Raw genomic sequence first — 27,344 nt, 5'->3', positions numbered from 1 at the left:
AAGACTTTAAAATAAAACTGTCTTTCTTAAACAAAACACCATGATTGAGAAGAACAGCATACTTTGACAGTTGACGCAAAGTATTTCGTAACCATTCGTTTAACTAGCTTGACTGTTTAAAGAGCCAATTCAACACGGGGCTAGACTGTAATGAAAGCTACCGAGAACTGAAGAAGCCTTTGGCTGTGGTCTTGGCCAATGTCCCTTCCCTTTTGAATACCTTTTAATAATTTGAACAAATGAATAACATTCTGCACATGTGATCACTTGTGTACGGTGAAGAGAAAAGGCTCTTTTCTGTTGGGCTACTGGGTGTGTGTAGGTATGGATAGGCTAAAGTCCATCCACTTGGGGTAAATTGCACACAATTAAGAAAGTGTGCAAGTCACACTACTCATCTCATCTTGTGTAGCACATCCAGCAGAACTGCCCACAAAAGATACACGAAGGCAACTTTAACAAATTGTTTTGAGTCTTCAAAATTACCATTATGGGACATGTACTCACATAAACCTGTCACTGACGCAGGATGTCCAGACTAAGAAATCTGCCAGTATTAATATTGAAATAAAAATGAATCCTTTGCAAAACGCTACATAGCAAGTACAAATAACATGAACAAAAGCATAAATTATGATTAACTAATACCTTTTAAGGAGAAAACAAATATTTTAAAAAAATCTTTATTTTCATGCCCTTCTATATTTACAATGACTAAGACACGCTAGACACCCTTCATATGCTGTTACACTGTAAGTACCAGTTGGCTGGGTGCATTTTTAGGCTTGTTCTTTATGACATTTTAACATATTTCTGCTGAATATACTGGTGTACGTGTGACTGGGGAGATTTCCAACAAATACGTTTTACATCACTTCAAACATCTTCCCCATCCTCAAATTGAAGACAAATACACCAACAACAAAAAAGACCACTTGATGGGAGCACTACCAAAACACTGATGGAAGAAACCAGGCATGACACAGAGAACACTTCAGGATGGGGAGTCAAGTGGTTTGCTGTGAGTGGATTTTGTACTTGTACAGTGCATGCACTGAAAAGAAAACAAAGACTAAATCATACATGAGATCATAGTGCATGGAAAGCGACTTGCTGCAGGTCCAGAGTATAGACAAGAGTTGTGTTTTCTTCATTTGCTGCCTGGAGCGAAAGCAGGGCATTATCTACGAGAATAAGGTGGTCTGCTTAAGGTGGGGAAAACGCCAGAAGTGCAACCCATACAGATGTATGAACAGGAATAAGTATAAAAAAGGAGAAGCAAAAAAACAAAAAAAACACTCTCCAATATGTAGAGGTGGGAAAAAACACAGCATGATAAATGTAGTGCACCAGCATCAGGTTTTAGAGAGCTCTGTGTGTGTGTGTGTGTGTGTGTGTGTGTGTGTGTGTGTGTGTGTGTGTGTGTGTGTGTGTGTGTGTGTGTGTGTGTGTGTGTGTGTGTGTGTGTGTGTAGGAGCTAATGGTGCTAACCAGGTGTGTTAGGAGAGGAAAGTTGTGCGATCACTGGCTGATTCAAGTGTGTGCTCATGCGGTCTTCTGGCACCTTGACGCAAACACCAGAATGCCATCTGCCAAAGTTCTTCTGTCATTTCTTCTTTTGTTCCTTTTTTCTTTTATACCGCCCAAAATTAAAACATACCAAAAAAAAGAAGAATAAAACAAGCCTGTCGGAAATGATGGTGCTTCCCAGTAGGCGAAGGAGGCGCTTGGGAGTTTAGCAGTCGCTTTTCCACAGTTTGATGGTTTTGTCGTTTTCTAACGCTGCTGAGGCAATGATGTTTTCTGTGGGGTGGCAGGCAGTGGCGATGACAACATCTGGGATGGAAAAGAGCAGGGGAAAGGGAAGGGTGTGCTTAACAAACCACTGAGGAGCATACAGTTCATAACAAAAAAATGAGTTTTATGATTTATGATTAACAGTGTGACAGTATCTGCTCACTGAAAGAAACATAAAGCAATTCCTACAAACCTGTTAAGAAGCTAATGCATGTTTAAATGAGGTTGGTAAATTATTGTCTGTCCTGAATGTTGCAATGACAATGGTGCTTGGTAGACAAACACATGATTACTAATGATGCAGTCGGAATGTCTTCACTGAGGCCAAGACATGTGGGCTATACTACCCTACAATTTCAGAACGCAGTATAATTCCGTACTGGCAAACTGAGAAAAAAAGTTTCCTTTCTGGCCACACAACTGTGTTGGAGGTAAAGTGGTGATGACACTTCCATATAATACTTTTTCATGGTGGAAATTTATGCACGCAAGAAAAAAAAAAAAAAAAAAAAAAACATTCTCATTTCTTTTTAGCTGAAAAATCAATATACTGTGTTCTGTTGTGGTATTACTGTCTACACCAAAACCACGGTTTCAATGGAGAAGTGCAGTATATTGTGTGATATACTGCGTTCTTGGCTAGTACAACGTAAGCTCTTAAAACAAAAAAGCGCAGTATAAATTGTTTTTTATATATTTTTTCTGAAACGGGACAAAGTTGGACCAACATTTTTTAAACACAAGAAAAAGGCATTTTAAAGCCAATTTCCGGTCTAAACTCATTTTCAAGATACTGCGTTCTGAAATGGTAGGGTAGTATATACCGTGTTTTGTTCAGGAGAACAGTTTGAGAGAGTAACCAAGCTTAATTTGGTTGAAAAAATAAATCTGAAGAGCTTTCTTGCAAAACTATGTATATCCATTGTGGAGCACTTCTTACATTTTTGTATTGGGCATTGCATTGCAAAATGCATTTTATACAGGTTTCAAAAGGTACCAATCATAAAATGCAAAAGTCGCTTAACTTACGTAATTTTGCAACAAAACTCTTCCTTATTGCGTGTACAAACAAAACCCCTTTCGAGATGGCCAGGCTAGTGAACATGTGTTGCAAAAACGTATGCTATTTTTTTGCCTACCTGTGTGACCCTGTAACTTCTGTACGATCTCTTTGGTCTGCAAATTCCAAATGTAGACCATGTTGTCCTCGGAGCCAGAGACGATCCACTGTTGAAGAGAGGCAATCACAAGTTACCACCACAGAATTCATCCCCAACCAAAGTCAAGGCCAAGACTATTATTGCCTAGTCTTACAAAACTCCTAATTTTCATTCGTAGGGTCTGGAATTAACCTGACTCTTGCCAGAGGTATGGGTTCCGCCATTGATCCGGAGCTACGGCATAGGTCTCCGAAGGCATGTTTTTTTTGTTTTGTTTTTTTAGATCTTTGCATGTGATTGGCATTGTCTGGCATTTTCAATGAGCTGCTACTTTCACTACTCACAGATTCGAAAATATAGTTAAAACTGTAGCTTACTGTAACTTATTTACCCCATTTGCACTACATTTAAATTTGTACTGTGTCACATCTCTTAAAATCCTGCAATCCTGATTGGCTCTACTGCATTTTGGTTCGGGATCAGAGGTAATCTGAAGGTTCTCCAGACACTCGTGTGAGCTCACAAAGCTGAGTCAGTGGAAATAAACAAAGGTCTGGTGAGAGTCAGGCTAGTCTGGAATGGCTGAATTGATCATTATTCAATCATCATTATTATACGCCTATTAGGGCTGGGTATCACAGCCACGTTCCTGTATCGATTCGATTCCGATTCTTGGGGCTTTAAATCGACTAATCACGATTCAATTCAATCTGAATCGATTCAATCCGTTCCCCTCTTGGTGGCAGGCTTTCCCCCAAAAGATGCTGTGCTAGCCTATTTTTACATGAAAAAAAATCAAAGAGCTGTGGCTTGACAGTGTTAACAGATTGCTCATTTTTAATTAGTAGGCCTAAGCCTAATTGACTGATACCTACTGGGTATTTTCCATAGACTTAAATTAAACAAAAAGAACAAAAAGAAAAAGAACCCCAAAAAAACAACCTTGTGCCCTGTGAATCGATTATGTACATTTTAAATGAAATCGATTAAATCGTTTTTTTTACCCAGCCCTAACACCTACTATGATGTTCGGTTTTTGATGGAAAACAAACGCAGAGGTAGGATTGCCCATTGTACATGTCTGTGTTTGTACGTCCATTGAAAACACACCAACAGCCTTCACAGCAGCGCAGCTGCTTACACGCAGCTGAGATGGTAAGTCAGTAAAGAAGTTAAACGGTAGTACTAAAATGTAGCACTTATTTAGCTGCTTTGGGAGCAAAAAGGAGATAAAAAATGTTCCCATATCGTATTTAGTCATGACCGCATTCATGTTTCAAATGGGACTCTCGCCAGTCGCACTGACCTATTGCAATTCATTTTATTTCCCGACCACAAGGTGCAGACTGGATCATAGATGTTCGAAATGTTCGCACCCCTCCCTCATACGCTGCTTTGCCGGTTGTCTGGCAAAACTGATTGGAAAACCCCCATCCCAAACGTACTGTGGAAGTGTACTGGCATGCAACAGGGGTGGTGCTGGGTGCTCACATACCTTGCCACCTGTGACTGAGAAGTTGGCAAATATGCAATACTTCTCGTTTTTGTGCCCCGTGTATGTCTTCAAGCACTGCAAACACAATGATAGATGAGAAACTGCACATAAAATGACATTTAATTGCAATGTAGAGGATATGTAAAAACATGAAATCTTGTGTTCCGATTGATAAAATAAAAATGGGTTCTAGATCAGGTACACCATTACTTATGGCAATGATTTTTAAACGAAAACTGAAGAGACAAAAGTAGATTCAAGTAGCAACATTTCAACTCACCTTTCCTTTGCTGTAGTCCCACAGTTTGAGAGTGCTACACACACACACACACACACACAAAATGTGGAGCGATATTGCCTTATTACGACTCAACAAACAGCAGCAATATACATATAATTTGTGTGGGTATTAAATGTATTGTCGTATGCGCTAATCTAACTCAGACCAATGGGTGCACAGCAGCACATACACAGGGAACAAGAAAGCACAAGGGTAGGCCTGAAGGATTAAGTGGCTAACAAACACTTCATTACAAAAGTGGCCTTGACAAGACAAATTTTAAGGATCTTTGTGGGAGCCAACCAAGCCTTCAAACCAGAATTTGTAAAAAGACTTAAGGTGCACAATGTAGACTGCATGGTTTGGTTTGATAGCATCTCTATATGACGGTTTTGACCATTTGAGATACTGTGTATATAATGACAATTATTACCTCCACCAAGGAGGTTGTGTTTTCGGTCGTGTTGTTTTGTCTGTTTGTTTGTCAGCAGGATAACTCAAAAAGTTATAAACGGATTTTGGTGAGATTTGGTGGAGTTGTTGGAAATGACAAGAGGTGATTCAATTTTGGTGGTGATCCGGATGACGATCGGTGTCCAAGAATTTTTAAAAAAGATTATTCAACATTGGGGAAATGGGGCAAATTTTGACATCCCAGTTTGTAACTTCACAGAAACAAGGCAGAAAGACTTGAAAAAGTTACGGTGTAACATGGTCAAATGTTCTATCAAAAAGCTTTGTTGGCGGAGGTCTGTTCCCTCTGATTGCACTGCATGTCTAGTTTGTATTATTATTGAGTGTAAACGACGGACATTGAAACTGCTACATTCTGGGCCTAGGGCATGTGCTACCTGCTCAAGTTATTTACTTGCATTCACTTCCGAAAGCCCAGAAATGAATACAAGTGAAATCAGAAAAGCAACATACAGACAAGCTTAAACTATGCAATAGCCTTCAAAACCAAAATGGGATGGTAGTAATTCTGCATGCTGGCTTTACATTCCATTTATCTTACTTACTTGTCCAACGTCGCCGCCAGGATGTATTTACCGTTGGGGGAGAATTTCACAAAAGAAACGGGTGGGTTGTCATCATCTATAACAAGTATAAACAATAACATTTCATAAGGCACAGTCATGTTGTTTCAGGTTGAAATAAATACAACAGGACTTTGTTGGATGACTGACATCACACAAAGCCAGTAGCTACTTACCAATGAGTGTTTTCAGACACTGGCCAGACGCTGTGTCCCAAATTCGACTGCAAATAAAGAACGGATAACCCACGCAAGTCATATTTCTCGTAGGTGAAAATGAAAATGGACAGTTCATGTCTGGGGGAAATGAGCACACTTACCAAAGTCCATCATAGCTGCTGGACACAATTAGAGAGCCATCTCTGTTGAAGTGCACCTGGGGGAAAAAAAGACACACACTTACACATTTCCTGAAAATTCTCTGCCAATTCTTGAATGAAAGGCTCTATTGGAGTGCACCAAATGGTACAAGTAAAATATGTGCTTATACTACTTGTGTAAAGCTACTGTTAATCATTGATGTACCCCTTAACCCCACAATGTCACAAATTCAGCCATCTTGATTAACAGAGGGTGGACACTGGGTCGATGGAGGTTAGGGACGAGCCCCCAGTGACCTGAAAAGGTGTCATCACAGAATATAATGGAAAACTTACAGCAGAAACCGGATCCGAATGTGCTGGCAGGGTCTTCAAACACTTCCCTGTTTTCACGTCCCATATACGCACACTCTCATCAAACTACAGTCAAGGGGAAAAAACAAAACAAAAACCCCACTTAATTCGATGATTTCACATCAAAAGGACAATAAACCCTTCTTCCTAAACTACTGTTTCTTAGCGGGGGCACTATGGCTCCCCAGAGGGCGTTGGGGGCCCCTAAGGTGGGAATTGTGAAGCATACAAATGAGAGGAGGCGATGCTTTAGTTGACATTGAGGGGCATTAGTCAACTCTATTGTTTTTAATACTAAGAGGGGAGTTGGCATGCTTGCAATGAGATCATGGGGCTTATGATTAGGCCCAGGGGGCGTTTGTTCAAAAAAGGTTAAGAACGAATAATAAATGATCATCCCAAAAGTTATGCAAGATCAGCAGAAACCTTACAACACAGCATAAACGTTTTGGGATTAGAGGTGCTCCGATCGCTCGGCAGCCGATCATGATCGGCCTATAATGGCCAAAAATAGCCTGATCGGTGATCGGAAAAACATGCCGATCAAAAAACTGATCGAGAGATATTAAATTCCTCACGCAACCATTTTGCCTTTACACCTGGCGCTGCATGTAGGCGCTGGCTCTGCACAGCTGCTGCACCAAAAGAAGGCATCTTTGCTTGTCTATAACTTTTCGGCATTCCCCCCTTCATTTTCACCACTCATAATCATATCTGCATCATCAATGATCTGAATTTCTGATCCATGCGCCGTTTACATGACGCTTGTAATTTGCGAATCAGGGATTCTTGAGAGATGGGACAAAACGCGTTTTGAAAACCTGATTTTGAAAATGCAGAATATGCTGTTGATGGTTATATATTCATATAGATTAAGATGTGTAGTTTTAAGGCATGTAAAAATACAGGCTCCAGGTAAAAAGGCATTTTTAACAAATTCACATGTTTACCTTCACACCTAGATATTCGTCAACTCCGTCAGACAAAAGAAAAGTACATAATTAAATTATTATAATAGTCCAAGAAGAATCTTTAGCTCCGATTTGTATTGTAATGATACTTAGTTACTTTGATGTACAATAATATGTAACATATATCTAAATTTTAATTTAAGACTGTTATTAACACACAGAGTTCGAAAAATTGGCATTTTCAGACTTTATCTTTTATTTTGCAACCATGAGGAAAACACCTAAAGTGGTTAAGATACATAGTGGTATAGATCTAATGACCCTTTATTGCCTAAACAAAACAAAAAAAATGATTAAAGAATTAGCATTTTCCCCAAAATATTACAGGAACACCTGAAAGTGCTGAGAAAAATCTTACGGAGTTGACAGAAAAACTGATGGAGTTGACAAACTGGTCTGATTTTTGGAGCCTATTTAGTGCAAAATGTTTTTTCACAGTTTATTTTGTAGTTTTGTTACATTCTTAAGCTTCTCTTTTTAAAAAGTGTATTTGTTTTGAATTAAACTTTAGTTTTAACTTTTTTGTCCATATATCGAAAAGTTCTGTAGTTTTATGCGTTATATGCACATTAATATACATATAATATCCTAAAATAACTTTTCCTCCTGTTTCCATGTTTGAAAAGAATATCATATTAGCATATTGAGTAGTTTTTGGTGAATTTGTCAACTCCATAAAATTTTGCATGTCAACTCCATAAGAAAATCTTATGGAGTTGACTCTTACGGAGTTGACAAATCAACCCACTTTTCATAATAACACATGGTTTTCTAACAGAAATCATCTGGTACATCAGCAGTTGCTTAAGGACTTGCCAATAAAGTTATTCTAAGCTTTTATTATACAAAATACTGAAATAACCTTTATACATTTCATGCATTATGGTGTTGACACATTATGGTTGTGACATAGGTGGTCTTCCTAAAGATGCATTGATGAAATCAAATATTAAACGTGACCTTAACAACAGTGTCTCCATGGCATGTATACCAAACAGGAAGCAGTACCAGGCTGCTTAGAGTGTGAGCTGACCACAATAATGGTAGATTTTTTTCTATTAAAAAAAAATAATCTTACGGTGTTGACTTAAAGTCCGGACACATGTTCAATAGTTTAAAAAGTATATAAAAAGGTTTATAAAACATTGCACATACATATAGTTTGATTAATTATCCAAAATACTTGATGACAGTAGCTATGATGTTTGTTATATTTCATTTTAACCAATTATTATGGTATTGTCAAATTCTAAATCCTGCTTTCGGACATGGGGTTTTGAAGGTACTGATGACACACTGACTGCAATGTGTAAAAAAAAAAAAAAAAAAAAACAATATAAACATCATATTTTATTGTACAAAACTTCTTCTTCCATCATTCCAGTTAATTTTGTTGCAATTTTTAATTTTAGAGTTTTATCTCCCGGACATGTTTAGTCCCATCTCTCAAGACTCCCTGACTTGTCAGTCTCGCCATGTTTGCTATTTTGAGTTACAGCCTGTATGGAAGTTGCCAGTCAGCACGCAACAACTAAACGTTTCCAAAACAAACATATCAACGGTATTGTTTTTAAAGTTGTAGCCTAATTGACAGCCAGTTCATTAGTTTGTAGTCGCTGCAACACCAAAAAGCAAAAGAGGGAGAGAGGGAGAGTGGATGGTGAAACTCAATGAGTCTGTGTGCAGGGAATTCTACAATCCATGACAGTGTTACAGAGAAAGAGGGGCTTTCCTCGCAGACACGCTGTGTTGTGCGTGTTGCCAGTTCTTTCAAGTGAAGTTTTTTTTCTTGTTTTGTGAATGTAGAATCTCCTAATCAAGTGTTTCAGTTTCAATGTAATTTGCGATTGACTACTCCTCGCCAGTTAGCCATTTTATGTTATAACCTGTGTAGTTGCATCGGTCAGCACGCGACAACTTCACGTTGTCAGCACAAACATGTCAACGTTATTGTTTTCAAAGTTGTAATTGACAGTCAGTCGATTAGTTTGATAGTCGCTGAAACACCAAACCGTGACAGATGAGGGGAGAGGGAGAGAGCTCAGACTCAGAATGGTAGCGGAGCACTACAGCTGTGGACGGTGACAGAGAGGGGAGGGGCTCTCCTCACAAGGCTGCTCATTTAAAGCGACAGGGTTTTTTTTTTCTCGTATCTAGAAGACTATTTGATGTAATGTTTCAGTTTCAATTCAATCTTAAATAGTTTAGTAATTATATGCAATAACTTATAAATTGATTAATACTGTAGACTTACTAGTAGGCTATATTACCAACACTAGTCTGAAAGATAATAATAATAATAATAACTAGAAATGCACCCAGAGTGTGCAGGCCTCCGCCAAGGAAGTTCAGTTTGTATTTAGACACATAGGATACTTGTGTGTAATGATGTGGTGTCATTTATGCAGGTTTATACACACCATTAGTGTGTTCAGAGAATTAAATAGTCAAGTTGTAACCAAATTATATCTATCTTTTTTATAATTACCATGTCAGCCTTACGTGATGGGCTACATCCCTCTCAGAATCACAACCATTATTTTATTAGCCTATAGGCCTAGTGCAATTTTAACAACATAGTCCCATACAGACCTATGTGCGTAACTTAACATCATCCCGCTTTGAGAAAGCTTTGTGATCACGCTGGAATGGAACTGTAGATTAGTGAACAGAATGTAGTCTAATGATTTTGACCAACATCGTCAACTAAAACAACAGAACTGTTAGACCTAATTTGCCTACGAGAATAGGCATCCTCCGGGCCACTGTGGTCTTGGCGCTCTCTGCATTTCCTTCCCCGCATTTAGCTCATTGAAAATTATTCACAGTTGTTAATCTGTCCACGGGCATCATGCTGTCGGGCTGTCAGGTCTCTATCCATCTCGTTAACAACTTGGGTTAACTTTAAATGTAGCGAAGGGGGTGTCATGAATTTAACCAGCATTGTGAACTGGCACAGTCACAAATTCCATAGCCTATTTGGGCAACTGTCCATCTTGGAAACAACTTGGGTTAACTTGAAATGTAGCAAAGGGGGTGTAATGATTTTAACCAACATTGTGAACTACGCAGTCACAAATTCCACATTTTGGCAACGGCAGTCTAATTAATTTGACAGCATTTGTCAACCCGATCTGCGGTCTGACTGTCCATTTCGCAACAGCATTGTGAACTTACACTTCATACGTATTTTTTGGCAGCGGTAATTCATTTGACAGGATTGTTTGTTAACTTCAACGACGAGGGTGTAGCCTCGGTTGCCTGCTGATGTGCAACTTTTTAAGTGAAAATGAATGCACTTGGGTATTGGAGCTGGTGGCAAAGGATAGAGTCCCAAATCGTAGGGAGTCCCTCCCTGCTCCTTATTGCTGAGAATGGCGCAGCACCATGCTGTCAGGCGGTCTGGTCCCATGTCCATCACACAAACAACTTTAAGTGTAGCGAAGGGGATGAAATGAATTTGACCAGCATTGTGAACACAATCATACATTCCTTTTTTGCCAACGGGCTACCCCAATTAATTCGACAGCATTGCGAGCCTAAACGTTCTGCGGGGTCATTGTCCATCTCGCTGTGCAACAGCATTGTGAACTTTTTCCAATGGCAAGTAATTCGACAGCATTATCAACCTAAGCAGGCAAACTAAGGCAAACGAGACTATCCCTGTTCCTTAATTTGCTGAGAGCGGCACAGGCAAATCCGTGGAATATTCGCTGGGGCTCATAGAGGTAGAACATACACCCGCCCCCCTTTTCACAGCAATCCGTGTCTGTTCTACCATCTACCTCTATGCTCAGTGCTCACCCGGACACCTTGTGGCAGGCTGTGAAACAGCAGCGAACATACATACAAACATACAAGGTGCGAACACACACACACACAAACTCAGGCGATCACATAACCTCCTTGGCGGAGGTAATAATAATAATAATAATAATAATAATAATAATAATAATAGCCTAATAATAGGCCTACATTGTGAAAGCGACATGTGCAAATTAAGATTGATTGGTTTATGGGCAGAAATGGTATTCAATAAGGATAATTAATAGGCTATTAAAAAAATAGGAAATAATTTCTGTGATCGGCAATGGTCGGTGATCGGCAGATTAAGGTTTTTGGTGATCGGAGCATCTCTGCTTGGGATGATATTTAGAGTATGTTAGGCTTTTGATTCATGGTGCAGCATCTTACCAGAAATCAGTCATCGCAAAAGATGGAATTTTAATCCATGTGAATAAAACGAGCACAGAAAGAGAAGCCATTAATAGAGGTGAACGGTGCATTTCAAGGCATGAGAATACCCACCGAGCCAGACACGATCAGGTTGGACTGGGGGTTGAAGTTGCAGCAGAATACGTAGTTGCTGTGGCCTTTCAACGTCTTCAAACACTTGCCCTACAGACAAAAAAAAAGCAAGAGACATGACGCACAAGAATGATTTGTGCTCAAGGAACTCAAATGAGCACTGAAGTGCACACTTACTTGTTTAGCAGTATGGGATAAGAGAAGATGTCTGCCGTTGCCATAGCAACTCAAACTAAGGTCAATTTAGGAGAAGGTAACCATAGTGATGAAGTTGGAATCAGTAATAGGCAACAAACTCTCCTGCTACTTCCTTTTTTCTGCCTCATACGGTGTCTTCACTGGAAGCAATGCAACGGTACCAACGTTTACATTCTACCAGTTATGTCATGCACACCAATTTGTGTATCAGCCATCCTTCTAATGGTATTATTGTTAAAGATCTGAAACTCCTATGCACAGCCAGGTTCCAGGTGCTGGTTAAGTGCAGTCATCAGTAATCCACAGTAAACAAGAAGGATCACCGCACACTGGTGGACTTAATTTTGCAGCTTTTTATTTAGGTGAACAACGTGTTTCGCCTTGCGCTTCGTCAGATTCACTTGAATGAAGCACAAGGCGAAACGCGTTGTTCACCTAAAAAAAAAAAGTGTGCAGTGATGCTTCTTGTTTACAGGGCATTATTATTAACTTTTAACTGGTTGTAATTTTGTAATGTTTTATGTAAGGCTACGTGCCCACGACAACTGTCTAAGTCATAAACGCAGAAGTGCGCTTTTTTTCTCTCCACAATTTACCTGCGTGCCCACGGGCGTTTCAGGGTGGATATCTGTCTAATACTACCCATGGACACACATAGCAACGTGCATATCTATAGGATATTCAGAGTGAATATTACATTATATTCCTTCCAGGTGCGTGTGCTAAGAAAAAACATGTGCACTTCTGCGTTTTGAGTCGTTCCAACGGCGACGACAGGTTGGAGCGTTTTCAAGATCTTCACTTTAGCGGGCCTTTATGTTTTCTGCGTTTTGAACTCAAGAAAACGCCGTCGCCGTGGGCACGATAGGCACATCTGTGGAAATGTTCTATGTTTACCTACCATTATCGTTGTCGTGGGCACGTAGCCTTAGTGTCACAAATTCGATGGGCTCCAAGCTTGAAGAGGTCGGCCATGGCTATGCAACTTGTGTGTGTATGTGTGAGGGTGAGCGTGCGTGTGTGTCTTGTGTATGTGTGAGAGTGCATATCTGCGCATGTGAACTAATGTAAGGATGATTGCTGTACTGTACAGTACTCAAGTGTGTGCTATATGTTTACATATTTATATGTCTCGGGATTAATAAAAAGTACTCTACTCTACCAACACAACTAAAATAGAAACGGATTAACTCACAACTACTTCCATGGTCTGTGGGCAGGAAAAAACACCCACTTGCCAAAAGCACTCCTCGCAGTCTCTAACGTAATGTGGCGAGATTACATTACATGTACATTTCCACTACTGTCTGGATTTTCAGGAAGACACAAGGGGGAGACAAAGGCCTTCTTCAGAACAGTCAGAGAAACTGTAGAAATATTCAAACTTGCTTGTTGGGCCTTTAAAAAAACCAGTCTCTGACAAACAGCTACTGTTCTGTTAAGTTTGACATACACATGTAGACTGTTTTACAGACTAATGAATCGTTCAAGTCTAAAATGCCTCTTGATGTTGCGCCAATGACTTTCATGATGCATGTACATATTGCAACAGGGAAGGAAAGTGATGGGGTGAATTTCACACTGGAAAATAATTTCTGACATTTTCCATGTCAATGTGTGACAACATAACTGTTTTTCTAGAACCTTGTTCATTTCAATATAATTTTCTTTTAATTTAGAGAAAATTGAGGTTGGGTTTGCTGGACTCTTGCCCAACCTGTGTAGTTCTGCTCAGCTTTGTGAGCTCCACAGCTAGGTCTGGGAGAGCTGTTGGCTTCGCCTTAGCGCCACCGGGGGATTTGGAGGCACACACGCACGCACACACAAACATCTGGTGAGAACCAGGCAAAGGTTGGGTGCCATTACACCTCAAATGAGCCACCAGTGGTACACCACTTATTCAGTTGGCTCACCCGTTTGATCCACAACAAATTCCAATGGCCTGTATTCACACTGGCACAAAATTTCAGAACCAACAGAGGTAAATGTTTTGGATCATTTCAAGCCAATCAAAGTCAGGTGTGAAGACTATTTTAATTCTGAAGAGGCCATGTCACAATGAATCGTTCAGCGCCACTGTGCGTGAGACAAAAGCACAAATAATTCTTACCGAGCTGACATCCCAGATCTTCAGGGTCTTATCATCAGAGGCAGAAACCAGTAGGTTGGAGTCAGAGGACCAGGCTACATCGGATATTCCCTGCAAACCGCAAGATAAATTCAGACATAATGAATAACACAGCCAAAATATATCAAGTGTATGTGCAAACTTTCTTTGAATGGAGAATTCTATGCTGGGTGAAAATATGTATTAATGGAGTATAGTATGGAAATTATACTCACAAGCTTGTGGCCAGCTATTGTCTTCTCAAACTTTCCATCATATGCCCCCCATATTTTTATCAACTTGTCAGCCGCTGTTCAAATAAGACGTAGTTGAAAGATTACCTTTTGTTTTTTGCTTGCATAAGGCATAATTCCTTTACAAAGTAACAGCATGTGTACAGTAATGAGTTATAAAAGAACTGAACACTGTACATTTCTACAGGGTACAGAGGTTTTTAAATCTCATATACTCACATGAGCTGGCTAACCACTCGCCACTGGGACTGAACTTCACTGAGGAGACTGCTTTCGTGTGGCCAGCTAACGTGAACTTCAGTGTATAGTTCGGCTTCACTGGTACCGACTGGTCGAGTGAGAGAAAAGAAAATGAGATTGCAAACAGGCTATGGCACCTTGGTGGTGCAAGTTCCAGCACCTTGAACCAGTCGTTCTTGTTCACACCAACAGTAATAGCATTTTGAAAAACATTTGTTTTGTGATGGGTTGTGATGACCAGAAAACAGTTGTAAATGATGTGCTACTTCTAAACTAAAGGAAAAATTTATAAAATAAAAAATCCAATTAATGAAAATCCAAAATACCATCTCCTGAAATATGGATTTTATTATCCTTAAGGCACCATACCTTGCTCCTCTCACAACACAAAAACAAAACGGTCCAGCTGTGAAATTCATTAAAACTTAAAATGTCGAAGCAGCCTTGTGTTACCCAGACACATAACCAGACAGGTGGACATTAATGTAGTACCTTGCTCTGACTGGCAGAGCCAGATGATGCAGACTGTGCTTTAGAGGCTTCAGTGTCTGGTTTCTTCTCCTCTGTTGCCATGGCGATGGAGCTAGAAGAAATTGTTATTTTTTTTCCCTTTTGGAAGTGTTTGCACGTCAGCCAGACTGCCAAAAAAGAATCACAGAGAGCAGAGCACATGATCAGACTCGCATTATTAATAAGTCAAACGCCAGAAGAGAATTTGAGAATGTATGCAGGTTATTCCCATCAAGGAGGATGTGCCAGAGCACTTGAAGATGACAGGGCAACACTGACACAGGAGATACTGCATTGCACTATTGAGTACGTCAAATTTGTTTTTTAATCTGTTTAATAGGTCAATCAAAATGCGGAGTGGTTAGCACATTCCTTCACGTCTAATATCCCGTCACAACAATACATGCAACTAGCTTAGGCCCTACAGCTTGTGTCGAGCCGGATTCTAAATACATATGACGTCCTAAATTACGACAAATAGGTGTGCAAAACAAATACTATGGGGGTGATCACTCCTCTACCGGTAGCCGCAACAAATAACAAACCACATGAGACGTGCAGCAGTTAGAATTAGCCAATACGTGAGATTCTTTACCAGCAGAATTGCACTGGTAGCTAACCGTACCTCTTTCCTAGCAAGCTTCCCACGTTTCCCCCAACACTTCGCCGCTATGTTCGCACAATCAACGCTTTACCTTTATGCTCACGACTTTTGGCAACACTCTTAAAATGTCTGCTACGTGTTACATTCACTATTGGATTTCACTAATAGTTTGCATGTTCAGACCGTGTTTACCACAGCTAGCCGAGTTGCTGGTGTGAGTGAGCTGTAGCCAGTTTGCCATCGTCAACCAGCAAGTAAAATGTTCATATACATTCATCTTCCATTTTGCTGGTTATACATCAAAACCATGGTACTTTTTAAGTTCATTTGCATGCCCGAGTAAAAACAATGTACTCTCGCAATGCTAGCTAACATATCGGCTCAACACTTCAGGCCTTCAATACATTTGGGAACTATAAAATGCTAAGCTAATAGCAAACGGCATACAGACTGAGACTCCCAACGGAGTTCGCTCCCGGACGTGCGGTCCCCGGTGTTTCTATCACTCCCGGACTTGCGGTCCCCACCCGATTATATTTCACGTATTATCATATACTGCCACATACAAGCAATTTAGGGTTAGGTTTAGGTTTAGGGTTAGGGTTAGGTTTAGGGTTAGGGTTAAGGTTAGGGTTAGGTTTAGGGTTAGGGTTAAGGTTAGGGTTAGAAACAAAAAACTAACATCAATATGGCGGTGGTACCGTTAGTCTGGCTAGTGGGAGCGAGATGAAATGGGAGTGTAATGAGATGGGAGCGTGAATCTGGGAATCTAGCAAACACTGATGTATTGTTGCTAGCCTGTGGTTAACTAGCTAGCTCAGATGATGGGATTTATTTACCCTGTTGTTTGATTCAACTCACCAGTTCCAAATTAATAAACCCCAGTAAATCTACCATAATCGTTGGTTGATGCCACCAAAAATACGTCAACAATCATTAGCTCTATAGTAAGTCAATGAAACAACGATGTACCGAAGGTAGCGTAAATCTTTTTTTTCCCTTTCATTTTCGCACATGTACTCCCTCATCCATATAAACCATACAACAGAACATTGCTCACGGTAAGCCGATGCTTGGTCGCACGTCAAGGTAGAGGCTGTACTTTACTAGAGGATACGTTGATCTTGGTGATATTTCCCTAGTTTTTTGATAGAATTCGCTTTGTTTTGCACAATGTAAAAGCGGGTAGACACCTCTCCACGGCGTCAACCTCAGGCGGCGGGGAATGTGGCAGTCTGAACACACTGCGCATGAGTGGCTCAGCGGTAGGCACTTTTTACAATTGCGCTGGGGTCAGGCATACCGGAAGTTCTTTAGTGCCGCAGTGCGCAGACTCAGGGACTTCAACTACAAAACACACAACGAAACTGTAATCTTTTTCGTTTTAGCCATCTTTTTAGTTCTTTTTAGACAGGATTTTCACAGATGACACGTTGTCACTTACTCTGGAAGTATTTTTAATTTTTATTTTTTTAAATAACAAGTCAATTTTTAAGCGCACGTAACTTTACATACCGGTTGAGCAGTCGTCTTGGTTTCCCTGCGTAAATAACCACTTCACAGGCTTCACATCGCAAAGCTAAGCGGTGTCACTGTTCATTATAAACTTACTGTCACATCGCAAAGCTAAGCGATGTCACTGTCCATTATAAACTTACTGTTACATAAATTAGTCTCGTTGTCGTCGTCCATGCAATTAAAACTCTGTGTAGGCTAGGCCTACGTGATGCAGGTGAAGTGACTGAGTTCAATGAACACTGTTAGGCACAAAAACTGAATGTGTGATAAATGGAAAATTGGGCTAATCTTTGGATTAAATCATTATGAAAAAATTGAAATAACTCCTTGGCTTATGCAATGAGCCATAGGCTATCATGGGCATTGTCATTACACATCATAAGTGCTTTACCTTTGGTTTAGGCCTGGTAGGCCTATATAAAGACAGTGTCTGCATAATCACTGACTCTTAATAGGAGGGTTAGGCCTATTGATTGATTCAATAACAATATTACATTTTAATGATGACTTGCAAAACAAATTAATCTTTAAAAATATATATATATACATAGATAGGCCTACATGCTACACACATATTAACAAGTTATTGACTAAATCATTTAGGAAGCATTATTTTAAAAGAAATACTTTATTGGGTCCATTCAGTTGTTAAATTCAACAATCGTGGTCATAAACACATTTTCATTTTCATTGTCATCGCACCACCCCCTCTTTTCTGCAATTCACAGACAGACAGACAGACAGACAGACACACACACACACAGACAGACACACACACACACACACACACACACACATTTTAAACATATATATATATACATGTAGATCAGATGTCTAGTCCCATTCAGGCTCAACTCAATATAGGGCCTACATCTACAACTAGGCCTTCTTACAATAGGGCTGTAATATTGAGGCAGAAGTACCATTAAGGGAAATTCAGAAAACGTAGTCAAGGGACAGAAGGCGGATCAGGATTACCAGGGCAGGAGAGCAGTAGTTGTCGAACGGGTCCAGGTCAAGATCGGGAAGTCAGGCAGAACAGGTTCGGGTTCAGGTATGGTTTGGGGTGTCAGGTACAGCAAAATCACACAGGCACACACAAACCAACATACAGACACAGATAAACAGACAAAAACACACAGACAGACAGAGAACCAAGCAGGCAGACAGAGAGAGAGAGAGAGAGAGAGAGAGAAAACCAGGTAAGCAGGCACAGAGGGCGAGACAGAGAAAGAGAGAGACTGACAGAGAGTGAGAAAGACAGAGCGGGGAAAGACAGAGAGAGCAAGATAAAGAGAGCATACCATGACACTTTACTCAATAGTGGTGTTGTAGTTTCTCCTCATCACCTCGGCATGGTGCCCAACCCTGTTGGTAAATGGGTTTTTCCTTGGTGCCCTGTAAACAGGAAGGCTTGCCAATTGCTGTTCCGGAGATCCTGCCCTTCTCCTTTTTTTGGGTATTTGGTCAGCATCAAGGGGTAGGCCTACACAGTCATCACGGGGAGTATACTGCTGGATCTGGTGCTGCAGATCTTGAAGCTGGGATTTAAGGGCTCTTAGATTCTCCTCGTCCTGGATGTTATACGTGAGGTTCGTAATCTCCCTCAGCAAACTCCCACACTCAGTGCGCAGTTGTTTGACGCAATGCTGCCTCCTTGCTGGTAGGTCACAATACACCGGTGATGGTGGTGGTGACTGTGATGGTGATGGTGGTGACTGTGATGGTGATGGTGGTGACTGTGATGGTGACGGTGGTGACTGTGATGGTGACGGTGGTGAAGAAGTAGAGGGAGTGTGGGGTAATTGGCTGCCACTGATGTCGTCCTCCCCCTCACCTGGCAAGCAATGCCCATCAAGACTCAGCAAGGGGTTTTCCCTGTAGGAGGCATGCAGCTTCTCCCATCCCCATTCTTTGTTTTTTAGGAATATGGCACAAAAGTGCTTGCATGGCAGCTTGCTTCTCCTCCAGTCCATGCAGGTGCAGGATGGGGCATCGGTGTTGCAGCCAAAATCTACGGTGTGGTGGCCATTCCCGTGAGATGCGCTCTTGATATTAAACAAGCCATCACCCACCGGAACAATTTCGTCTGTGTGGTACTCGGCCTCTGTCATGCGTTCCATGATGTGGGTCACCACCCCTCGTGGCCTGTTGTGGAGGAAGCCGGGCATGACGGTGTTATACCGGCGGTATGCTGAAGAGTACGCCACATTCAGCTGTACATACCTAATGGACAATAGAAATGAAGAAATGTATTTGATATCTTTAGAGAAATGCATGAACATTCATTTATTTATCTATAACGTATATTATACATTTGTAAGCATACATTTAGATCTATAAACTTTTGCAGGTGCTGGTTACTATTCAACTCACTTCTGATAGGACCTCGGGAGGAAAGTTGAGGTGACAACTGTCAGCATGTCACTGAGGCTGCAGTTTTTGTGTCCCTGCAGCAGCTGCTTGAATGTCTTGTTCTGCCTCTCCACCCCATTGTTTGTATTTATGGGGATCTTGAGCTGCTCGTCACGGAACACTCGCACCCATCGCTACACAGAACAATATGGAAATGTTCATGTGAGAACTGTGATATAGATTTCAACATTGCAGGTTAAGTGTGCTTCTCATGGGCCTATACTACAAAGCTGGTTCAGGATCAGTTAAGGTTAAGTTTGGTGGTAAATCATCTAATAGAAGAGCCTGGAGTCCTCAATTTCTTGAGAAAAAGCTCTTGTATTAGATGATTTACCTCTGAACCTTAACTTATCCTGAACCAGCTTTGTAGTACAGGCCCCAGGTGTCGTACTTACTTAAGATAATTAGTCATAATCACAAACATTCAAACATTTTTAAATTATGGAATGGTGATGCATGTTCACTTTAAGCATGTGCTGACCTTTGCCTCAGGGATCCACTTCCTGCCAAACCAATTTGTCAGCTTTTCGTTGGTCCTCCACATGGCAGTCTTGACGCTTGGTGATATTTGCCACATACTCCTCCTGTGTCGAAGCTGTCGCCACATCCCTAAGCAGCTGCACCAGGCAGTCCCGTTCAGCTCTCACCCCATGCTCACCATTCCAGCACCAGTCTCTCCAGGCCTTCTCACGATGAAAGTCACAAAGGAGAACATTTGTATCTAAAGACAACATAGGTAGGGAATACACAAGTGCTGTGTTGTAATCCATGTCTTGTGTTGGGGAACAATTGCCAAATGGGCATATTATCAGTAAATTGAACCATGTTGATTTACCTGGAAACACTTCCCCCAGGGCAGCTATCTCCACCTGGCAGAAGTCCACCATGAAATTGTCTGGCGACCAGGATGGATTCCAGCCCTTGATGACACCCAGGGCCTCTGACACCGCTGCTGTGGTCTGGGTGACAAAGACTCCAACTACCAAATAACACACATTAGTGCGAACACAAAGGAAAAATATTGGTAGAGAATACCGGCATGTCCTGTTGGTGGCTTCTAGTAGGCAGATGTGTTGCCCATACATGCTTAGAAGCCTCTGTTGCCAGGCAGTCTGGTAACAAAACAAAAGTTTTGTGGTGGTACCATCCTCCAGCACCTGGCTAGGTCTGTAGTGGATCTTGCAGTCATGTTCTGCTGTCCATTTTGATGTCAGTATCTTTGAATAAGAGTTAAGAAGTGTGTCATTATGTAGTCATCAAGGACACTCATAGAGAGAAATGGGCTATAATGTTGGCATATTGGCGTAGAAAATGTTTTGAATACTGAACAAGATTGCAGAACACATAGTATGTGGCATACTTGATATTGTATATCTTGCTATGTCTGTGTTCTCTTGAATTACCTGTAGATTGGCCTGGTCATCATTAGCACCTCTTGTGCCATCCCTAGTTCGTGTCATCATATTCCTGATGTCTGCGTCTGTGGGGTAGAACCTGTGCCGAGTCGGTGGAGGTGGCTTCTCCCCGCGGAAGAGTTCATCTGCGACAAAGGTTGCCAGGTGTCGTCTTATCTCATCTACTGTCCTTACCCCTGCCAATGTTAGCTTGACAATCTGATCTTTGACACGAGGATCAATGGGTTCTCGTAGTTCAGCAACCTGTAAAAAAAAACATTACTTTATCAAACGTCAAAATTAATTTGAACATTTCATTGTCCGTCCCTGAACAGCATGATTAGATAGAACTACCTGTCCAGACGTTGGGTGATATTGATGCTCTGTGATGTCAGGAAACCTAGCGTGAAACTCAACAGCTGTCTCTACCATGGACGCGTCAGCTTCTATGGCATGCTTCAGTGCTGCGGATGCTGCTCTCCTGTTTGACTTGATGTTCTCTTCGATCTTGGGGGGGGGGGTGTAAACATAACATCACTATTAGGGCCCAGGTACCTAGACCCTGATGGTGGTGGTGGTGAAGGTGTTTGTGAAAAAGGTAATGTTGTACGATGAAAACCCTTGAATATAGTTTTACCCTGAAAGCTGGAAATTTGATGATCTGGTAGACTGTGAATTGTGCAGGGCAGTCCATTTTTTTTGTGCGTTGTACCTGCTGGTACCTGGGCATGAAGACATGGTCTTCGAGCTTGGTGCATAAAAAGAAAGGAAAATGTCAGCAAATGGTGGATGTTTTGTCTTGGTGGTCTTCTAACTGCATCTTATAACTACAAAGTCTGAATTTTACTCTTGTCATTTCTGTAAATTTCCCAACATACCGCTTGTTTCTCCTTCTTCGCACAATATCTCTCCTTCGCCTTAACATTTTGATCAGGCCCCAGGTGGCAAGTGTATGTTTTGGTTCCCACCAGGTGGAAAGGCATTCCATCATACGGCACATGCTTTAGGTCCCAGTACACCTTCTTTTCAGATGATAGGTTCTCAACTGTGTTGAAACGTAACACACACACACACACACACACAGGTAACAATATATTAGGAGGACAGGTGGATGTAGCCAATTATTTAAAAAAAGCAAAAGAAAACGTACCCCTTTGGCCAAAGTCTTTTTCTTTGCGTAGTGTGACAAATTTAGAGATGGTTTCCTCCTCATGACTGGACAAAGCCGAGTTCAGAGCCTCCAGTGACCCGAAAACACACTGACCTCTAATTGTTGACGCGGTGGTAGGGCTTGCCATTCTGTGGAAAGATAGTGGAGGGGAAAAAGTACATTTAGACCTACATAATACATCCCCAAGCAGCCATTTATAATATAAATTAAATTATATAAATTAAAATATATAAATATAAATATATTTTAAATTGTATATTCTATCAGTGATGCGAGCTGAGCTGTGATTGAAGTAGATAACAATAACACTATGTTTGGACATTGGTAAAGTGTTGGGGAAACTGTTGTAAAGGCTTAAAGTGCAAGGAAAATCCTGGTTTGTGTTCATAGTACGGCCTTTATAGGAATTTTACAGCCCTTGGAGCAATTTGAAGTGTCCCCTTGAATGAAAAAAAGGTTCCCCTGCAAGCATAAGGGCAGCTAAGGGCCTACTCTGGTTTGACAGGGAACACTGTTTCAAACCAGTCCTCGCACAACACTAGAGGGCGTCAAAGACCGCAGAAAGGGTCTGCAGAAACCGAAGATAATGCGTCATCAAATAGGGCGGAGTTAAGAGTGTTAAAGCTACTTGTCATATTGCTGCTATATTGGCATATTTCCACCACACAGTGTGAGTGAGAGCGACGCAGACACGAATGACCGAAGACAGCTAGGCCCATACAGCTAGGACAAGCGCGGTAAGTAAAGTATTTTTCAGGTTTGTCATTTATTTATTTATTTATTTGTCATTTATTTCTTTGCATTTTTTTAAATGCATGAGTCCACTAACATTAATTGAGTAAACTGTATCTTTGACCGATATGTCCTCCGTTAGGTTAGCCTGTTGCCCTCTGTGATGATAATTCAATGCAACCATAGACTTAATTTTTCTGAAATTAAAAGTTAAATTCGATGTAGCCTACAGCTTCACTTGATTATTAGATATCCCGCCACGTCGAGCTAGATGTTCCACTTCAGCGCCTCGCGTATCCTCGCGGCTTCATCAAATCCTGACTTTAGCTAGTTAACACAGCTAACTTATGTTAGCTACAGTTAATTCAGCTTTAGACTTGGACTACGTAAACCTGAACAGACAGCTATTTAAACTTACACAAAGTTGTGTGCAAGTGAAGTGGTAGTCAACTTTCAAAACAAACTGAAACGACATAGTGCGCGACTCGCTTTTTGCGTGTACTTTTGCGCCAGTCATATGGACCTGTAATGTAATTACTGACATTTGCCTGCTGTTGGCAAGCATCTTACTAAGTTCATGTTTTGACATTCGTGTTTATTTAATTCGGCCTACAATTGGTAGCCTACAGATGTACAATTACAACAATAATACCGCCAGGGCTGCCACCTCTGTATGAAAAAAAATCCTGAACATGTTAAACTCAATCGACCTTTTACGCAATGGTATCCTTCATTCAGTGTCCAGGAAATTAATTGTTCCCCAGATCATTAAAACACTTTTATATAGTACTCATATACTGAAACGCCACGCTTTTTTATATATAATATATGAAACGTACACAATAAAAACACTCCTTAATTTACTTACTGTTCCGTCTAAGACCATCCAAAATGTAGAAACTTGAACTTGGCTGCGGAATTATACGCGTCTTTACGCACGAGCTTAAACCTAAAATTCGAAGTGATGATTTGGTGGTAGGTACACGTAGCCTATTGGACGAGCAAACGGTGTTTTTAAAATAAATTATTTGTATACTAATTTCAATTCAATGTAGTCATGTATAGTAGTGAAATACCACACAGTTGTTTGACTTGAATAATATAATGCTTTCATGATTTCCATGTATTATTTCTTGCTAACAACAAAAACAGTCCAACACATGCAATAATATAAAGGTATGGTATGAAACATCTCACCTCTTTGTTTCCCCTCCCCTGCCAGTTATGACGGCCTCCAGTCTTCTTGGATCTGCTGATCATGATCATGCCTGGGATGAACTCGGTCAACTCTGTCAACCTCAGTTTTGACTTATGCCACAAAACAAAACGTGGGTACGATGTAATCTGAGACATGCGTGTCTTCTCCAAAGCTGGCAGACATGTTATCCTTAATTGCTATTTCAATTTTATGACATTCTTTTCCGTGAAATTTACATTCCAAGGAGGCCCACAGCAACCTGTAGCCTTTGCTGGGCCCTCTTAGTCTGGCTACTTTCAGATTATTTTAATGTTGTGTTTATGTGTGCACAGGAAACACAGAGAGCATCCTGTCCAGCTGCATCACTGTGTGGGGTGGAAGCTGTACAGAACACAAGAAGAAGGCCCTGCAGCGCATCATGAACACAGCTGAAAGGATCATTGGAACACAAGTCTCCCCCCGATGGACAAATACACCAGTGGTTCTTAACCTTTTTCTCTTATCGCACCGCCTTACCTGTGCCCAAGACAAGCTATGCACTCCCAACCCAAACTTCTACACGCGTATAGGCTCTAAAAATGAGAAATTGTGAACTACACTAAGTGCGATCGAGATACCACAGTTGCTTATCCCCTTCAATGCTCGTCTGCGCCCATGAATTGGTTGGTCAACAACTCACACGTGTGTATATGAGTCTTGTCTCACACATCTACACAAGTTTGCGCAGGTTCCCACTTCAGCTCCTCCTCACTGCCTGTCCCCCCACTCCTCACACGTGGTGTGTTAGTAGAGCAAACTGGTGCGAGCTCATCGTCTCGCTCATATTTGTGGCCGACTTTATATCCCAGGTCCTGTTGACCAACAATCTTCAGAGCAGTTTTAACCAGACGCCTTGGCTTGATTTTTAGCTGAACAGTTAAAATCCCATACCATGTTTGCATCCCATACTGGATCACACCTTCTAAAATCATTTGGAAAAATAAAAACACAAGCCTTACCTTAAAAAGTACATCCTTTGTTGGAGCTTAGTACAGAGGCTCTCTATGTGGACATGCCATGCCATGCCATGTTAGTGTACTGTCCATGAAGACACCAAGGTATTTGTAGGAGGAAACCTGACATGTGGGTGTCATGTATCAGTACTGGGCTTGTGTTAGAGATTGCTCTTGGGTCAAATATCGTTTCCTGGGTTTTACTGACATTGGGTATCACACCAGTCAACAAACTGTTTTATCTCTGAGTGGTATGATGCTGTATCCTGATCTTGTGTGTGTGTGTGCTCACACACTCATTCGTGTAAATGGTGAAGCTGAAGACACTCACTCACACACACACACACACACACACACACACACACACACACACACACACACACACACACACACACACACACACTTACTTGTGTAAAGACAAGACAATAAACATTTTCTACAATCCTATTATTGGTCAATGTTTATGTCACATTTTTGCAGTTTGCATTTTAGCAAGCAATAGACAACTGAGCAAGCCTTTAGTGTAAGCGGATGGAGTACAACAATAAAGGGAAGGAAACCATTTCATGACTCAAGAGTTAATGCTGTGTAACAGTTTGTAAATAGTGTGGATGAAAAGTAAACTATTTTTTTACATTTAAATCTTGATGTTCTGTGTGGATTTTTCATATTTCAGTGGTAATGGTTAGGGAGTTGGACTGTCGATCAGAGGGCAATGGGTAGGATTACTGTCACCTTGCTAATTGAACCATCACACTTCACTTTACTGGTGCAATGTGCCACGAATGAAGATTGGCCAACAGGCTGGTAGGCTTACACTTCAGACTAAACTTCCCAAACTAAAATGACAGGTGTCTCAATTATTTGCAGGTGTTATAATATTGTAACATGGAAAGTAATTAAGACAACTTTATTTTATTACAGTGTGTTTATTTACCACCTTAATAGAAGTGTGTTGTTATAGTGCATAACACCATCAGTACACTGCAGGCTTCATTGGATTTGAAATACAGTACAGCACGTAGAGCCATAGCCGACAGCTTCCCACCTTTGTAACTTTAAAAAAAGGCAAAAGATTACTAATATTAATTTCAGTTTTAGTGAAAAAATAAAATGCACCTTTTCATGCTGCGTTCATGACATAAATTATCTGGCTAAAGCTACATTAGTAGCTAGCTATTTAAAACGAGTCTCAGATCAGACAGACGGGGATAAACGACACAATTCGTGTAAATCTCTAACTCTTTAATCAATGTGTGGAATTTAAATCTGTATGATACCGTGCAGCCAAAAAAAAAGCAGAAGCAAACGATGTAGCCTAATTATAAGGTAGTTGTCTCAAAGTGCAATCCAGCGATAGCCGCCATTGCGAAATCAAAACAAAGTGCGTCCGTCGTGATGTCACTTCCGCTCTTGACCCCAGCGCAATTGTAAAAAGTGTCTACCGTGGCTCAGCTGAGAACAGAGAGGGGAAAGTACGGAGGGCGAAAAGGATCTAAATTGTTATTCAGTGAATTGCGTTTTGCACGATGACTGATCCCTTGCCAGCAGCCACCCCGTGTATTTTGTTTTGAATAGGGTAGCACGCCTTCTGAGGTCAAAAGTGTGGCGCTAACTGTAACACGTGTGATGTTGAATTGGAAAGTAAGCTGAATACCACACAGAAACTTTCAATTGTTTTTTTCACCCCGATTCTGAGTAATGTACGTCTGCCTTGCCTGGTAGCAATTAAATCCTCGTTGAAATCCTCGTTCCATAAGGATTTTGACATGTGAATTCAGTACTAATGGTTTTCGTCAGAAACGTGTCCCCATAACAAGAAACATCACATTCACAAGGCTCCTCGAAAACCATTATAATGTAAATTCTATGTCTGATAGCCACAGTGGGGGCGTTGTCTTCAGCCAGACTATCACCACAAGGTGAGATGCGTTGTATTTAGCAACACAACAGTGCCGAAACGAGCGCTCAAGGTCCGTGAAACAGCGCGCCACTGCGCATGGGCAGAGGACTTCTTGTACCTCATCTCTGTGCTGCTTTAGCTCGGTGAAATAAAAGAGGAGCTGCCCGGACCTCTTGCTACAAGCTAAACACATTGGAGCTATAAAATAAGTAATATTTTAAGTGATTTATGTCATATGGTATATGTTGTCTTTTGCTGGTTAACAATACAATGTATTGTGTTTGCTTTTAATCATATTTCTGCCTCTGATCTTGTGCATGGCATGCTGTTTACTAGGTAGCAATGTTTTCAACAATGCTTCGTCTGTGCAACAATAACGATACAACA

At 41.0% G+C, this 27,344-nt stretch overlaps 1 protein-coding gene, 1 long non-coding RNA gene and 1 pseudogene across 2 annotated transcripts; 1 reads left to right on the top strand and 2 right to left on the bottom strand.

Moving 5' to 3' along the window:
• Nucleotides 1-669: 669 nt before the first annotated feature.
• On the bottom strand, nucleotides 670-16,860 carry wdr5 (WD repeat domain 5). The gene is made up of 14 exons (XM_063211031.1): nucleotides 16,695-16,860; nucleotides 15,013-15,158; nucleotides 14,500-14,608; nucleotides 14,263-14,336; nucleotides 14,030-14,119; nucleotides 11,722-11,811; nucleotides 6,425-6,508; nucleotides 6,089-6,144; nucleotides 5,946-5,992; nucleotides 5,752-5,827; nucleotides 4,733-4,766; nucleotides 4,453-4,527; nucleotides 2,937-3,024; nucleotides 670-1,836 (listed from the first exon to the last, which is right to left on the bottom strand). The coding sequence occupies exons 2-14, from the start codon at nucleotides 15,091-15,093 to the stop codon at nucleotides 1,736-1,738; spliced, it is 1,005 nt and encodes a 334-aa protein (XP_063067101.1). The 5' UTR covers nucleotides 15,094-15,158; nucleotides 16,695-16,860; the 3' UTR covers nucleotides 670-1,735.
• A 1,211-nt stretch (nucleotides 16,861-18,071) lies between these two features.
• Nucleotides 18,072-22,259, bottom strand: LOC134457805 (uncharacterized; annotated as a pseudogene).
• Nucleotides 22,260-22,790: 531 nt separating this feature from the next.
• On the top strand, nucleotides 22,791-25,616 carry LOC134459112 (uncharacterized). The gene is made up of 3 exons (XR_010036771.1): nucleotides 22,791-22,869; nucleotides 24,087-24,192; nucleotides 24,395-25,616. It is a non-coding gene; the product is annotated as an uncharacterized LOC134459112 (long non-coding RNA).
• The last annotated feature ends 1,728 nt before the right edge of the window (nucleotides 25,617-27,344 follow it).

This window comes from Engraulis encrasicolus, chromosome 11, assembly GCF_034702125.1.
Source record: "Engraulis encrasicolus isolate BLACKSEA-1 chromosome 11, IST_EnEncr_1.0, whole genome shotgun sequence".
In the NCBI taxonomy this organism is placed as follows: Eukaryota; Metazoa; Chordata; class Actinopteri; order Clupeiformes; family Engraulidae; genus Engraulis; species Engraulis encrasicolus.
This window is presented reverse-complemented; position numbering and strand designations above follow the sequence as displayed.